The sequence below is a fragment of the Triticum aestivum genome, chromosome 4B, assembly GCF_018294505.1.
Source record: "Triticum aestivum cultivar Chinese Spring chromosome 4B, IWGSC CS RefSeq v2.1, whole genome shotgun sequence".
Lineage (NCBI taxonomy): Eukaryota > Viridiplantae > Streptophyta > Magnoliopsida > Poales > Poaceae > Triticum > Triticum aestivum.
This window is the reverse complement of record NC_057804.1, coordinates 628,079,270-628,093,059: the sequence shown is the minus strand read 5'-3', so window position 1 is coordinate 628,093,059 and position 13,790 is coordinate 628,079,270. Positions and strand designations below refer to the sequence as shown.

General features: G+C 43.4%; 1 protein-coding gene across 1 annotated transcript; it reads right to left on the bottom strand.

The window, feature by feature from the left end:
* Positions 1-9,616: 9,616 nt before the first annotated feature.
* Positions 9,617-10,780, bottom strand: LOC123089471 (uncharacterized). Its single transcript, XM_044511146.1, has 2 exons — positions 10,261-10,780; positions 9,617-10,146 (listed from the first exon to the last, which is right to left on the bottom strand). Exons 1-2 carry the CDS (start codon positions 10,534-10,536, stop codon positions 9,811-9,813), a joined length of 612 nt encoding a protein of 203 aa, XP_044367081.1. The 5' UTR covers positions 10,537-10,780; the 3' UTR covers positions 9,617-9,810.
* Between the last annotated feature and the right edge of the window lie 3,010 nt (positions 10,781-13,790).

Below are 13,790 nucleotides of genomic sequence, written 5' to 3'. Positions count from 1 at the left end.
CTAAAAGGTCAAAAGAACGAGCAAAGGGGAAAAAATTGCCCAGCTCGGCGAACAAGCATAGCAATCGTGCCCCCCGCTCAATGTGTCTAATGCTCCGGGGACGGTGGCCGGTTATGGCAATCTTGACGATTACCTGCCTGACGATGCACTTCCTGATTTCTTGGAGGTGGACGAACACAGATACGAGTACGGGAAGCCTCTCGTCAAAGATGAAAAATCTCTGACAACAATGATGCGAAGATTCCATAATTGGTACATGGAAACCTGCAGAGAGTCTGAGGGTAAGAATGCTTTGTATCTGCATATTAAAGAGGAGCACGATCTCGTTGCAAATGATCTGTTGACTATTCCATTTGAGGAGTTCTTCGAGTTCTTCAATCAAAAGGCCCTCGATAAATTAATGGTCTTTTGCTACCGCCTGTAAGTACTATTTCTGTCATTAAGTCTCTATATATAGCTCAGCTCTTTCATTGCATGTATTTATAATTAATTATCCTCAATATATTATGCAGATTGAAGATTGTCGAGTGCAAAAACAAGAAATTTATGATATTGGGTTCATTAACACAAATATCATAGATGTATTTCTGGTTGAAAAGGATGTCAAAGAGGTCGAGGACAACTTGCTACGATCGTTGCTCAAAAATCAAAACAAAGATACCATACTCTTTCCTTACAACGGCCCGTGAGTGTTACTGTCGTGTGCATATTCGGTTTCCCTTATTACTCAAGCGACTTTATAGTAATATAATTGATGAGTTATGCATGCGTGCGCAGGTACCACTATATTCTTCTGGAGATTAAGCTTGAGCGTGGACTAGTAACCGTCTTAGACTCGAGACGGAAAGATCCCAAATCCTATGCGGACATCACTGAAATGCTCAGCAAGTAAGTTCAATCGATCATTATCGCACCATATTGGCAACTTTTTGTTCATTTCCTGATATCTCAAGTAATAATAATAATTTTCTTTGTCTTGCAGGGTTTGGAAACAGTTCACCGCAGAAGCTCCGGGACTGCCGAAGGAGTTGACATATAAATGGCCGAAAGTAAGTACTACTGGCTAGCTAGTTGCGCGCATCTCCCGTTGATTCTATAGCTATACTTTCATCAATGCCATTTATAATGCTTCATTATCAGTTTAATTGACCTCTATTTCTCGTAAAGTGCTTGTGGCAGGAGGAAGGGAATGATTTCTGTGGATACTACGTGTGCGAGTTCATCCACACCGCGACTTTGAAAAACAAGCGGGGCTACTCTCAAAGACAATATGAAGTGCGTAAGCAATAATATTCACAATTTCATTTTATTACACCATCATTTCCGTTGAGTTTCATTCATATATATGTATTAATTAACCCCCTTCTTCAAATTAGACGTGGCAGATGCGGAATGAACTCCTAGAACCAGATCGCATGAAAGCAATTCAAGAGGAATTGGCGGGATTCTTTCTTGACCACGTCATCAATAAAGCCAGAGAATACCATGTGGAAATTGATTTCAAATGCTAGGGGTTTGTAATTAAGAGATCTTATACATATTGTACATGTATGTAGCCAGTAGTGTCGGATACATGATACGAAAACTTGTTGTTCGACCAATCTCTCGGAGAAGGAGAGGTCGATCGATCACTTCTCTCGGTATGCATGACGAACTTCTGTACTGAATGGTTCTCTCGATCACTTATATATATATAGTACGTAGCGTCGACCAAGCATGGACATAAGAGAGGAAACTTCTCTCTATTAATTAGCTAGCTAACACAATATATGAAACATCTAAATTAACCCCCCAAAACCCCCAACCTCCCCTCCTTTCAAAAAAAAAACAAAAACCCCAGCCACTGGAATGCTGACGCGTGGATGCCTTTTGGTCCCGGTTGGAGCCACCAACCGGGACCAAAGGCCCCCTGACTGGGCTCGGCGCACAGGGCCACGTGGAGGCACATTGGTCCCGGTTCTAGTTTGAACTGGGACTAATGGGTGGAGGTATTAGTAACAGCCCATTAGTCCCGGTTCATGAACCGGGACTAAAGGCCCTTACGAACTGGGACTATTAGGTGTTTTTCTACTAGTGGCTATGTCGTTTTACCCGCAGTGGCGCCCTCATCATCAACGAGGGTGCCCGCCCCTCCCCGCGCTCTCTCCGCCTGGTCTGGCCGAAGACCGAGCCGGGGCTGCTCCCCGTGAAGCTGAAGCACACGGAGATGGCCACTGCCGACGAGGCCGCCCTCAAGTAGGCGAGGGACGACTACGTCCGCGAGCAGGTGCTCCACCAGCACCAGGCATACGCGGAGCTCCAGGCCCGGCGCAAGGACGCGCGCCGCGCGCGCAGACGCGAGGATGGCGGCGTTGTCGTCCTCGACAGCGACGAGGAGCACGAGGCCGGTCCGACAACCCCGCGCGGGTCGGCGACCCTGGCCTGGGTTCTAGCAGGGACTGTGGCGGCTCCGACGGGGAGCGACACGACGACGACGACGACGACTACACCCGTTTCTACAAGCTCCTTGGCATGTAGAAGGCGGGCGACGGCCATGGCGTAGCAGTAGTTTACATGTTTAGGCGTAGTTCTAGGCATAGTTTAGGCGTACTTTGCATGTTTGTACAAGTTCCTGTGAAATATCGCCGAGTTTGTGCCAGGTCGCTGAGTTTGCACAAATTTGCATGAAAATTCGCCGAGTTTGCGCGATTCTGGCGGGCGGCCTGGGGGCGACGACTGCGACCGTAATCGCCCCAACACGCCAACAAACACCGGTTCGCCCCCAGGCGGCTCTTTTTCGGCGTCCTAGGGGGCCGAACGGCTGGAGATGCTCTGACCCTAGATCCCTGGTCTTCAGGTTGAAGACCCGCTGCGCCAACCACTCCGCCCGACATACTTTCATGGTAGGAAGTAGGTGCATCGCCTACTTGAGGCTACTCGAGCCGTTTTCTTCCAGATTTTGTCCTTTTTTATTATTTTGTTTCTTTTCTTTTTTATTCTCCGTTTTTCTGTTAGTATTTTTCATTCTTTTTTGCATTTTGTTTGTTCTGCTCCAAAATTTTGTTGGGTTTTCTTTCTTCTTGTCAGTTTTTTGTTTTGGTTTTCTCTTTTCTTCTCCATTTTTCATTTTTCTTTTGTGTTTTCTCATATTTGTTTTCTTTTTCACTTCACATTTTTGTACATCTCAAAAACATTTTTGTAACAAGTGATCAACATTTTTTGTATACATGTTCAACACCGTCCGAGTGCTATTTCAACATTTCTCAAATACTTGTTCAACATTTTAATAGTTATTCAACATTTTTTCAAATACTTGGTCAACATTTTCAGATACATGTTCAACATTTTTTAATATCTATTCAATATTTGTCAAATACTTGTTCAACATTTTTAATACTTATTCAATATTTTGAAATACTTGTTCAACATTTTTCAAATTCTTGTTCAACATTTTCATATACACGTTCAACACTTTTTAATACCCTTTCAACAATTTTCAAATTCTTGTTCAATATTTTTTAATACGTATTCATCATTTTTTCAAATGTGTTTTTCAAGAGTGATTTTGTGTGTGTGTGGCACTAGTAGAAAACAGGGCTTTGGTTCATGTCGGGGTAGCCCATTAGTCTCGGTTCAGCTCAGAACCGGGACTCATGGGGGCATAGGTCCCGGTTCGTGAGGCCAGGGGGCCGGCCGGGCCATCGTGGGGCATTGTTTCCGGTTCATCTGGCACCTTTGGTCCCGGTTCAAGGCTCGGACCAGGACCAATGTGCCTCACTCCTGGCCCACCACTATTGGTCCTGGTTGGTGGCTTTAACCGGGACCAAAGGGTGTCCTTTAGTCCTGGTTCCAGCCACGAACCGGGACCAATGATGTGCCTATATATACCCCTTATCCGCGAGCAGAGCAGTGGAGTGCTCTGTTTTTTTGGAAGAGGTGTGTTGTGCTCTAGCTCACTTCCTATGCACATGAGGTGTTTGATGAAATGCCCGAGCCACACTTAAGCTTTCTCCTCTTGAAGCTCCTTGTCCAAACTCCATTTTCCTCGAGATTTGTCTAGGTTTGGCGGTCCGTCCTGTCCCGTCCCCGTCCTCACCGCCGTTGGTCGCCCGCGCCAATCTCGTCGCCTGCACCACCATGGTGAGCCTCTTGATCTTATCTTCTTTCTAAAAGAAAAAAGTTCTTACTTGTATGATTTAGATAGATACTTGTGTAGTTTTCTTACTTATTATTGTTTTTTATTATATAGTGCAATGGTTTTGGTATCCGCCTCCATCAGCCCTCGTCCTGTCTATGATTCGGATGTGGTATATATATATATATATATATATATATATATATTCTTTTATAACTATTAGTTTCATTTAGTGTTTATGACAATTATGTCGAGCAACGTGACATAGATTTTTTATCTAGAAGGTATGTGAACCGGAAATTCCAACCGACCCTATTGTCGAGAGGTTAAATTTAGTTGAAGAATAAAACAATTATTTGAAGGAAAAATTGAAAAAAATTGAGGCGGATAAGATGATATTGGAGTTGCATGTTGCGGATGTCGTCGATAATCACAAGATAAAGATAGATGCAATGCACTTGAAGATTAGAAAGATTAGAAAATATGCCATTCATACTGAGGCTTGGTATCATTATGTCGTTGGATCAATTATTACCTTGGTTGCAGCTATGCTCGCATTTGTTATTGCATTGAAATGTTTTACATAGTTCAATGTATGGTTTAATTAGATGCTCTAGAGAGCTATATGTTGTTCAATGAGAACTATGTATGTACTTTGGGTTTAATATGATGATAAACTTCTATAATTTGGTCACTTATCTATTCATGATGTACACAGAGATGAACCGACAATGGATGTACGGTAACAGATGCACCTCCGAGTACATTAAGGGCGTGAATAATTTCCTCACAGTGGCTGAGGCAAAGAATAAGAATGGTTTTATGTGTTGTCCATGCCCTATATGTGGGAATACAAGGTCTTACTCTGACTCGAAAACCCTTCACACCCACCTTCTTTATAAGGGTTTCATGCCACACTATAATGTTTGGACCAAGAACGGAGAAAGAGGGGTTATGATGGAAGACGAAGAAGAAGAAGAAGATGATGACAACTATGTGCCCCCTGAATACGGTGATGCTGCAACGGGGGAAGCTGAAGATGCTGCAACAAGGGAAGCTGTTGAAGATCAAGAGGAGCCAAATGATGTGCCCGATGATGATCTTCGCCGGGTCATTGTTGATTCAAAGAGAGTGCGAAAGTGAAAAGGAGAAGTTGAAGTTCGATCGCATGTTAGAGGATCACAAAAAAGGGCTGTACCCCAATTGCGAAGATGGCAACACAAAGCTCGGTACCGTACTGGAATTGCTGCAGTGGAAGGCAAAGAATGGTGTGCCTGACAAAGGATTTGAGAAGCTACTGAAAATATTGAAGAAGAAGCTTCCAAAGGATAACGAATTACCCGACAATACGTATGCAGCAAAGAAAGTTGTATGCCTTCTAGGATTGGAGGTGGAGAAGATACATGCATGCCCTAATGACTGCATTCTCTACCGCGGTGCGTACGAGGATTTGAACGCATGCCCGGTATGCGATGCATTGCGGTATAAGATCAGACGAGATGACCCTGGTGATGTTGACTGCATGCGCAACTCAGTGTTGGAGATTATCTTGTTGCTTTATTTCTAAAAAGTTCTTGTTGCTGGAATTCTGAATTGGAATGACTAACTTGACCATTACAATTTTCGCTCTCCCTTTTCCGTGCTAGTAATTTTCGCTCTCCCGTTTCCATGCTAGTATTAGATCAAAGATTAGATCAAAGATTTTTTTTCCTTTGTTGTCTTATTGTGGTATTTTATTGAGTTCTATTACTGTTTAATTCTTTTCTTTAAGATGTTTGTGCACATACATAATAGTTTCTTTCATGACTAGTAGATTTTGGATTTATCTTAGATTTATGATTTGGGGAAATTGATACTGAACTAGCTCTTTAAATTGTACATAATTTCAGGATAGGCAAAGATTCGACATCAAGAGTCACAGTAAGTATTCTTTTACTTGTGTTTGTCTTCATTTAGTGATTTTCCTAAGTTATTACATGGACTAAATTTTTAACTTCCGATGACTATTTCATTTGACAGCATTCCAGAAATTAATTGGTCACTCGGATTTTAGCTGGAGATTTAGAAAATAGTATAACAGAAACATTACGCCAGCAATTAGAGAACAAGGAAGAGGTAGTGTTTTTTATCATCAGGATTACTTGCTTTTTTTATTGTTTGACTTATGGATCTGAAATCTGCATTTTTTATTGTCTGACTTGTGGATCTGAAATCTAAGAATATATTCTACAGGTGAATGTTCATCGGTGTCAACTGTTTCAGCAACTGAATCTCTTTATAAGAAGCAACATGCAACTGAAATTACTTTTGGCGACAATGTTTATCAAGCTGATGAATTTATTATTGAACTATCACACAACCACCTCCAAGATATCGTCGGTCAATTCTACAAAATGAATCAAAGAAAAGGAAATGAAAAGCTGGCTGTGTGTATGGAGCAGATGGAAGAAAAAGGTGTTGTAAGCGAATCAGCCTACAACAAGGGAGATACAAAGTTTCAGGTGCGATTCTTTATTTTTCTATCATTAAGTAATAAGTAATTAACATCTGAGAAGATTTTGGAGGAACAACTCCCACACAAGTGTTGAAGGGATTATTTCAACATGCTGTGCTAGATATCGTCGCTCTAGAGGCGAAGATAGGTCGATATGCACAAGGAGTCAATCCAAAACTCTTGAGAGCACAAGATACAATACATCTTAGATAAGCATACCAAGTTCTATTAAGGGGCTTTCCTTGCTCGAGGTGATGAAAACAAAGGAATCTATGCAAACCTGCAGGTTTCGAAAACATAGAAAGAAAAAAGGGGGGGGTGTTTGGATCACAGCTAATGTAACACTTTTACGGAATTATGAAGAGTGCTTACTGAGAGACTAGGACACGCCAAAACACTTCGTAAACTAATTGACTAGAGTTTTAATAAACTCTCAGATTTCAGTTCTGCAGCAAAGTCTATTTACTCTTACATCGGTAATCATACAGGTAACATATTTTGTTGATTTGTTCACATGAACACATTTAGTGGGGTGAACACTTTCTGAAATTATCTTAAGAAAGTCTGTAGGCCCACCTAGTTAGAGACTTAATTGGTGCCTAATCACAACAGTAAATAGTATCAGCTTGTCAATTGTTAGCTGCAGCCTTCAGGTGTTAGTATGATCAGTTAGTTTGTGAGTCACTGATCTAGGAAATGTCTCAGTTTCAGGCTAATAATAATACAGTGCGAATGGACACAACTAGCAACTACCCTGGTTGTGAGTCACTTATTTAGGAAAACTACCATTCTGCAGCCAAACTCTGCTTTTAGTAGAAGCTGAAACTGTTCTCCTATGACTGGTGGTGTGTGTGTGGGGGGGGGGGGGGGGGGGGGGATTTTAATATAATTATAGGCACCAGACATTGTTTTTGAAGTACATTCTCTATCTGAATATGATGAGAATGAGAGTATACTTTTCTTCTCTCATGATAATATACTACTCTTACAAATGTGCTTGCAAACTTGATGTGCTGTAGTTGTTATACCTTGGTTTTTCTTAATCGCATTGCTTTTAGTAAATGAAATCATACCTGCTTGTTTACGGCTTTGAGACTGTATATATTGGATTCAGTGTCTAGTAATTGCAATTGTTTTCATCAGTATTCAAATAATGGTTGAATTGTTTTCACATGAATCTTGTAGGACTTTGAGCAATATCGCATCAGTGGATTCGAAGAGCTAAATATAGCTGACTTTCATGGTGCCTGTGCTAAATTGAAAGAGGGGAATGTGCTCGTTGGGAATTTTCGAGTCACCACGGATTTCTACAGATTAAAAGCTGATGATGTTTATGACATACCAGCTGATCCAGTTTATGTGATCACCCCAAGCGGGCTGGTATCTTCGCATTGTGTGGTGATTGTGGGATTCGGTGTGACGCCCGAAGGTGAAGGCTACTACGTCTTCCAGAATTCTTATGGGGAAGGCTGGGGATCGGGAGGCTACGGGAGAGTCATTGCCAGGAGCTTGAAGTATCTCTACTCTCCGACACTGTAGCAGCCTTCTAGTAGTTAGCTCAGGGTGATGTGACAGGCATGTCGTAATGTGACTCCACGCTGCAGCAGTCTTCTAACTCGTGGCAATGTGGCCACCACTTATAAATGTAACTCCACGCTCGGCCCGGGGCATATAATTCAGTACAGATAAGATGACCGACCTAAGTACGTTGAGCTTGAAGTATCTCTACTCTCCGACACTGTAGCAGCCTTCTACTAGCTCAGGGTGATGTGGCAGGCATGTCGTAATGTGACTCCACGCTGCAGCAGTCTTCTAACTCGTGGCAATGTGGCCACCACTTGTTGTAAATGTAACTCCACGCTCGGCCCAGGGCATATAATTCAGTACAGATAAGATGACCGACCTAAGTACGTTGAGCTTGAAGTATCTCTACTCTCCGACACTGTAGCAGCCTTCTACTAGCTCAGGGTGATGTGGCAGGCATGTCGTAATGTGACTCCACGCTGCAGCAGTCTTCTAACTCGTGGCAATGTGGCCACCACTTTGTTGTAAATGTAACTCCACGCTCGGCCCGGGTCATATAATTCAGTACAGGTAAGATGACCGACCTAAGTACGTTGAGCTTGAAGTATCTCTACTCTCCGACACTGTAGCAGCCTTCTACTAGCTCAGGGTGATGTGGCAGGCATGTCGTAATGTGACTCCACGCTGCAGCAGTCTTCTAACTCGTGGCAATGTGGCCACCACTTGTTGTAAATGTAACTCCACGCTTGGCCCGGGGCATATAATTCAGTACAGGTAAGATGACCGACCTAAGTACGTTGAGCTTGAAGTATCTCTACTCTCCGACACTGTAGCAGCCTTCTACTAGCTCAGGGTGATGTGGCAGGCATGTCGTAATGTGACTCCACGCTGCAGCAGTCTTCTAACTTGTGGCAATGTGGCCACCACTTGTTGTAAATGTAACTCCACGCTCGGCCCAGGGCATATAATTCAGTACAGATAAGATGACCGACCTAAGTACGTTGAGTGTTGTGTATGATATCGCTTATGATATGTGAGGTTGTGATATACTCCCTACTGTTTCTTGTGATATACTAATATGCACATCTAAGAAAAGGATATGTACTGTATATTTACTTCCTCCGTCCCAAAATATAAGAACGTTTTTAACACTAGCATAGTGTCAAAAACGTTCTTATATTCTGGGACAGAGGGAGTAGTTTGCAGAGGATATTAAATATGCACTGACCAAAACCTTAATCATTATTTGCTGCTTATTAGATCAAACTTGGTCAGAGTGTTGTTTATCAAAAAAAAAAATTGGCTAAGTGGTAGGAACAGGCACAACTAGCCATTATAGCAGCTCTGCTAGAGTTGCTCTAGCAAACGAGTATATATGTAGAGAGAACATAAAGCCACCTTCACTCGGCTGGAACAAGCTATCATCTGTGTGATGTACTACTATGAAACTAAAATACTAAAATAAAATGGTGACAAAAACAGCAGGGGAAAGAAAATGAAATTATATCCTTCACATAGCATTTAAATGAAAATAAATAAAATACATCCACGGTGACTGCAGTCCAAAAACTAAACTCCACTCCCGCGGAGGCGGAGATAGCTGAACTTTATTATACGGACTAATATTCAGCTAAGGAGGTTGGTAGATTCATTCATTCAGATCAGCTCAGCTCAGCTGTTAGATATATTCATCATCACTGCTATCTGGAAGCTCAAAGTCAAGGAAGTTGGTTTCCATGTGGCCGCCCAAGTAGGCAGCGCCGGTGGGATGCATAAGGCCCCTGGCGCGGTGTTTGCAACTGAAACAGGGGCCGTTGTTGTTGGCGTCGGCGTCTTGCAGAGGGATGCAGAGATGAACATCCTCCTCTCCGGCGCGTTCAGGATCCACCTCGGCGAAGAACACGGTGTGCGTGCCATCTGGGCATCTCACCAGGATATTGTAGTGCAAGTAGGCTCTTGGGCATTCAAAGACATAGTTCCTAGCCTTCACTTCCACGAGCTCTAACTCGCTATGCTGAAAGTAACACCAAAGGGAGTGATGAGTGCGTACTACTATATGTTATTTAAAAAAAAAACTAGTAGCAGAAAAAGAAGCCTGAGTAACAACAGTCTCGATTCTTGTAGGTACCTGTATGTTGTTTTGCGTGGCGTACTTGCGGAGCGCGACGTTGAGCAGGAAGCTGCGCTCGCGCTCCTGCCTCCGCCGGGCGCGCTCCTCGCGGGGCGGCGGCTGGGGGATCAGGCTGAGGTGGTGCTTGGAGCCGGCGACGAACGCGTCGCAGAGGTCCTGGACGGTCCACTGCGACCGCCTGGGAATAGGATCGTCCCAGGTCTCCAGCCCGTTGACGTCGTCGCGCTCGCCGAGTTTCGGCGAGGATGGTCGCGTCGAGACCCTCGACGGCATCTTCCCTTGGATCCAAATTAAATCCGCAATCGTTCCTAGTCGGATCCCCTTCCTTCCTATCCTAGACAAAGGAGATACAAAATTCTTCACCTGTAGTAACTAATTGACGAGGGCGCGGCGGGGCGGCTCACAAGGAGGAGCTCGCCGGCGCCGGCCGACGGCTAGGGCAGTTCCCCTCTTCCGCTTTTTCTTTCTTTCTTTCTTTCTTCTTTCACCTCAGCCACGCAAGAAATACCTATGTATACTATACATAATATAGGCAGGGCAGGCCGCCTGGGCCTGCGTCCCAGTTCGATTCGTATAATAATCCTCCTCCAGTTCGATTCGTACTAATTTCCACCTCTCTAACCCTCAAAAAAAAAAAGATCCACCTACACCTCTCGGATTCATCATCAGCCAAAATTTTAAAAACAAAATCACCTAATTTTTTTCTAAACTGTAAAAAAACTCAGTCGGTCCATTGTTTTTCTTTCGTAAATGTATTGAACTAACATCAACTCACAACATTTTTGGCGCGAACGGTCTCAGGTACATCAGATCTCGCGTGCAAATCTGAAATCGTTTGCACCCCATCCCAAGAGAACAACCGAAACGGTTTGCCGCAGCCCAACCACCATCACCACCTAGAGTGAACATCTTGAATTCCCGCGTTTTTATCCATTTTCTAATCCTGAAAAGGTAGTTATGTAGAGAGCATGACATTTTGCCTTTTTTGGCTTTTTTCACATGGCAACTACGCTTGCTATAACATGCATACTTTCATGTTTTTTAGGTTTTACTAATGAAAACGCTGGTTTTAAGCCGACTGATTTTCTCGGCTCATAAGTCACCTCGAACGCTCGACGCGTGGCGACGTGGGTCACCAACCGCTCATCCCCATCGAACCTTTTCTCTTGGCAAACCATCCAGATAGTTTCCTCTCGTCTTCGTCTTCCCATCAACACACGGCATCTCTCTCTTCACATCATGCTCTTGCCACCACCTGTTGGAAATATGCCCTAGAGGCAATAATAAAATGGTTATTATTATATTTTCTTGTTCATGATAATTGTCTGTTGTTCATGCTATAATTGTATTAACCGAAAACCGTAATACATGTGTGAATACATAGACCGTAATATGTCCCTAGTAAGCCTCTAGTTGACTAGCTCGTTGATCAATAGATGGTTGTGGTTTCCTGACCATGGACATTGGATGTCGTTGATAACGGGATCACATCTTTAGGAGAATGATGTGATGGACAATACCCAATCCTAAGCATAGCACGAGATAGTGTAGTTTGTTTGCTAAGAGCTTTTGTAATGTCAAGTATCATTTCCTTAGACCATGAGATTGTGCAAGTCCCGGATACCGTATAAATGCTTTGGGTGTACCAAACGTCACAACATAACTGGGTGGCTATAAAGGTGCACCACAGGTATCTCCGAAAGTGTCTGTTGGGTTGGCACAAATCGAGACTGGGATTTGTCACTCCGTATGACGGAGAGGTTTCTCTGGGCCCACTCGGTAATGCATCATCATAATGAGCTCAATGTGACTAAGGAGTTAGTCACGGGATCATGCGTTACGGAATGAGTAAAGAGACTTGCCGGTAACGAGATTGAACGAGGTATTGGGATACAGACGATCGAATCTCGGGCAAGTAACATACCGGTGGACAAAAGGGAATTGTATACGGGATTGATTGAATCCCCGACATCATGGTTCATCCGATGAGATCATCATGGAACATGTGGGAGCCAACATGGGTATACAGATCCCGCTGTTGGTTATTGGCTGGAGAGATGTCTCGGTCATGTCTGCATGGTTCCCGAACCCGTAGGGTCTACACACTTAAGGTTCTGTGACGCTAGAATTGTTATGGGAAATAGTATGTGGTTATCGACAGTTGTCCGGAGTCCTGGATGAGATCCCGGACGTCACGAGGAGTTCCAAAATAGTCCGGAGATGAAGATTTATATATGGGAAGTCCTTATTCGGTCGTCGGAAGTGTTCGGGGGTTACTGGTACTGTACCGGGACCACCGAAGGGGTTCCGGGGGTCCACCGGGAGGGTCCACCTGCCCCGGAGGGCCCTATGGTCTGAATATGGAGGGGGACCAGCCCCTAGGTGGGATGGGCGCCAACTCCCCCTAGGGCCCATGCGCCTAGGGTTGGGGGAAACCTTAAGGGGGGGTGGGCGCCCCAGCTAGCTTAGGGGGCAAGCCTCCCCCTTGCCCCCCAGATGGGATCTAAGGGGGCCGGCCCCCTCTCCCCTTCCCCTATAAATAGTGGGGGGTGGGACGGCTGCCACACCCCTTCCCCTGGCGCAACCCCTCACTACTAGGGAAAAGCTTATACACAGAAAGTTACTAGTAGCGAGGGTTTTTAAACCTCGCTACTACTAAGTTGATAGCAGTAGCTCGGGTTTTTAACCCTCGCTACTACTAAGCGGTCTCTACTGTGCCCCCCGGGACAATGCCATAGTAGTAGCGTGGGTTTTTAACACTCACTACTACTAAGTTTGATAGCAGTAGCGTTTGTTTTTAGCCCTCGCTACTACTAAGTGGTGCCATAGTAGTAGTGAGGGGTAAAAACCCGTGCTACTACTAAAGGTCCGATTTTCAAACTCTACCCCCCCCCAGGATCGCCTTTTCAATTTTTTAAAAAATAAAAGAAAATGATGAAAATGTCAAAAAAATAAAAGAAAATAAGTTTCCCATGTGATATGTGGTCTAGTTGTTGGGAAAATTTGCAAATATGAATTTCCACTTTATTTGCAAAATCTCTTGAGAATTTGTAAAAATGGGCATAACTTTTGCATACTAACTCGGATGAAAAAGTTTTTTATATGAAAAATCATCTACTCGAAAAGTCACATCCAAATTTTACTGGGGGAACCCCGTTAAACATTTTTAAAATCCTCAAAAACCTAACAAAAAAAAGTTACGGGGCTTTTAAGATCTGGAGGCAAAAAAAATCATCAAATTTCAGTTTTTTTTAATTTTTGTTAAATCTGGTCAAACTATGGTCAACCTAATTATTCAAGAATATTAGTGTTACTAAATAATTATTTTAGTTTTGTTGAATTTTGGTCAAATCTGGTCAAACTGTGGTCAAACTGTGGTCAAACTAATTATTCAAGAAATATTAGTGTTACTAATTTTTTAGAACAATAGTTTCAAACTCAAACAGTGAAATGTGTGACTTCATGCTCAAGCTAAATTCCTGAGGTTAATAGGTTTGACATCTTACTATTGTCAGAAAAACAACAAG

What these genes read in the sequence shown, in the direction of transcription:
- LOC123089471 (XM_044511146.1), bottom strand. Translation starts at nt 10,536, where the DNA reads ATGCCGTCGAGGGTCTCGACGCGACCATCCTCGCCGAAACTCGGCGAG. An exon ending in CCACGCAAAACAACATACAG is followed by an intron (nt 10,147 to 10,260) that starts GTACCTACAAGA and finishes TGTTACTTTCAG; the next exon opens with CATAGCGAGTTAGAGCTCGT.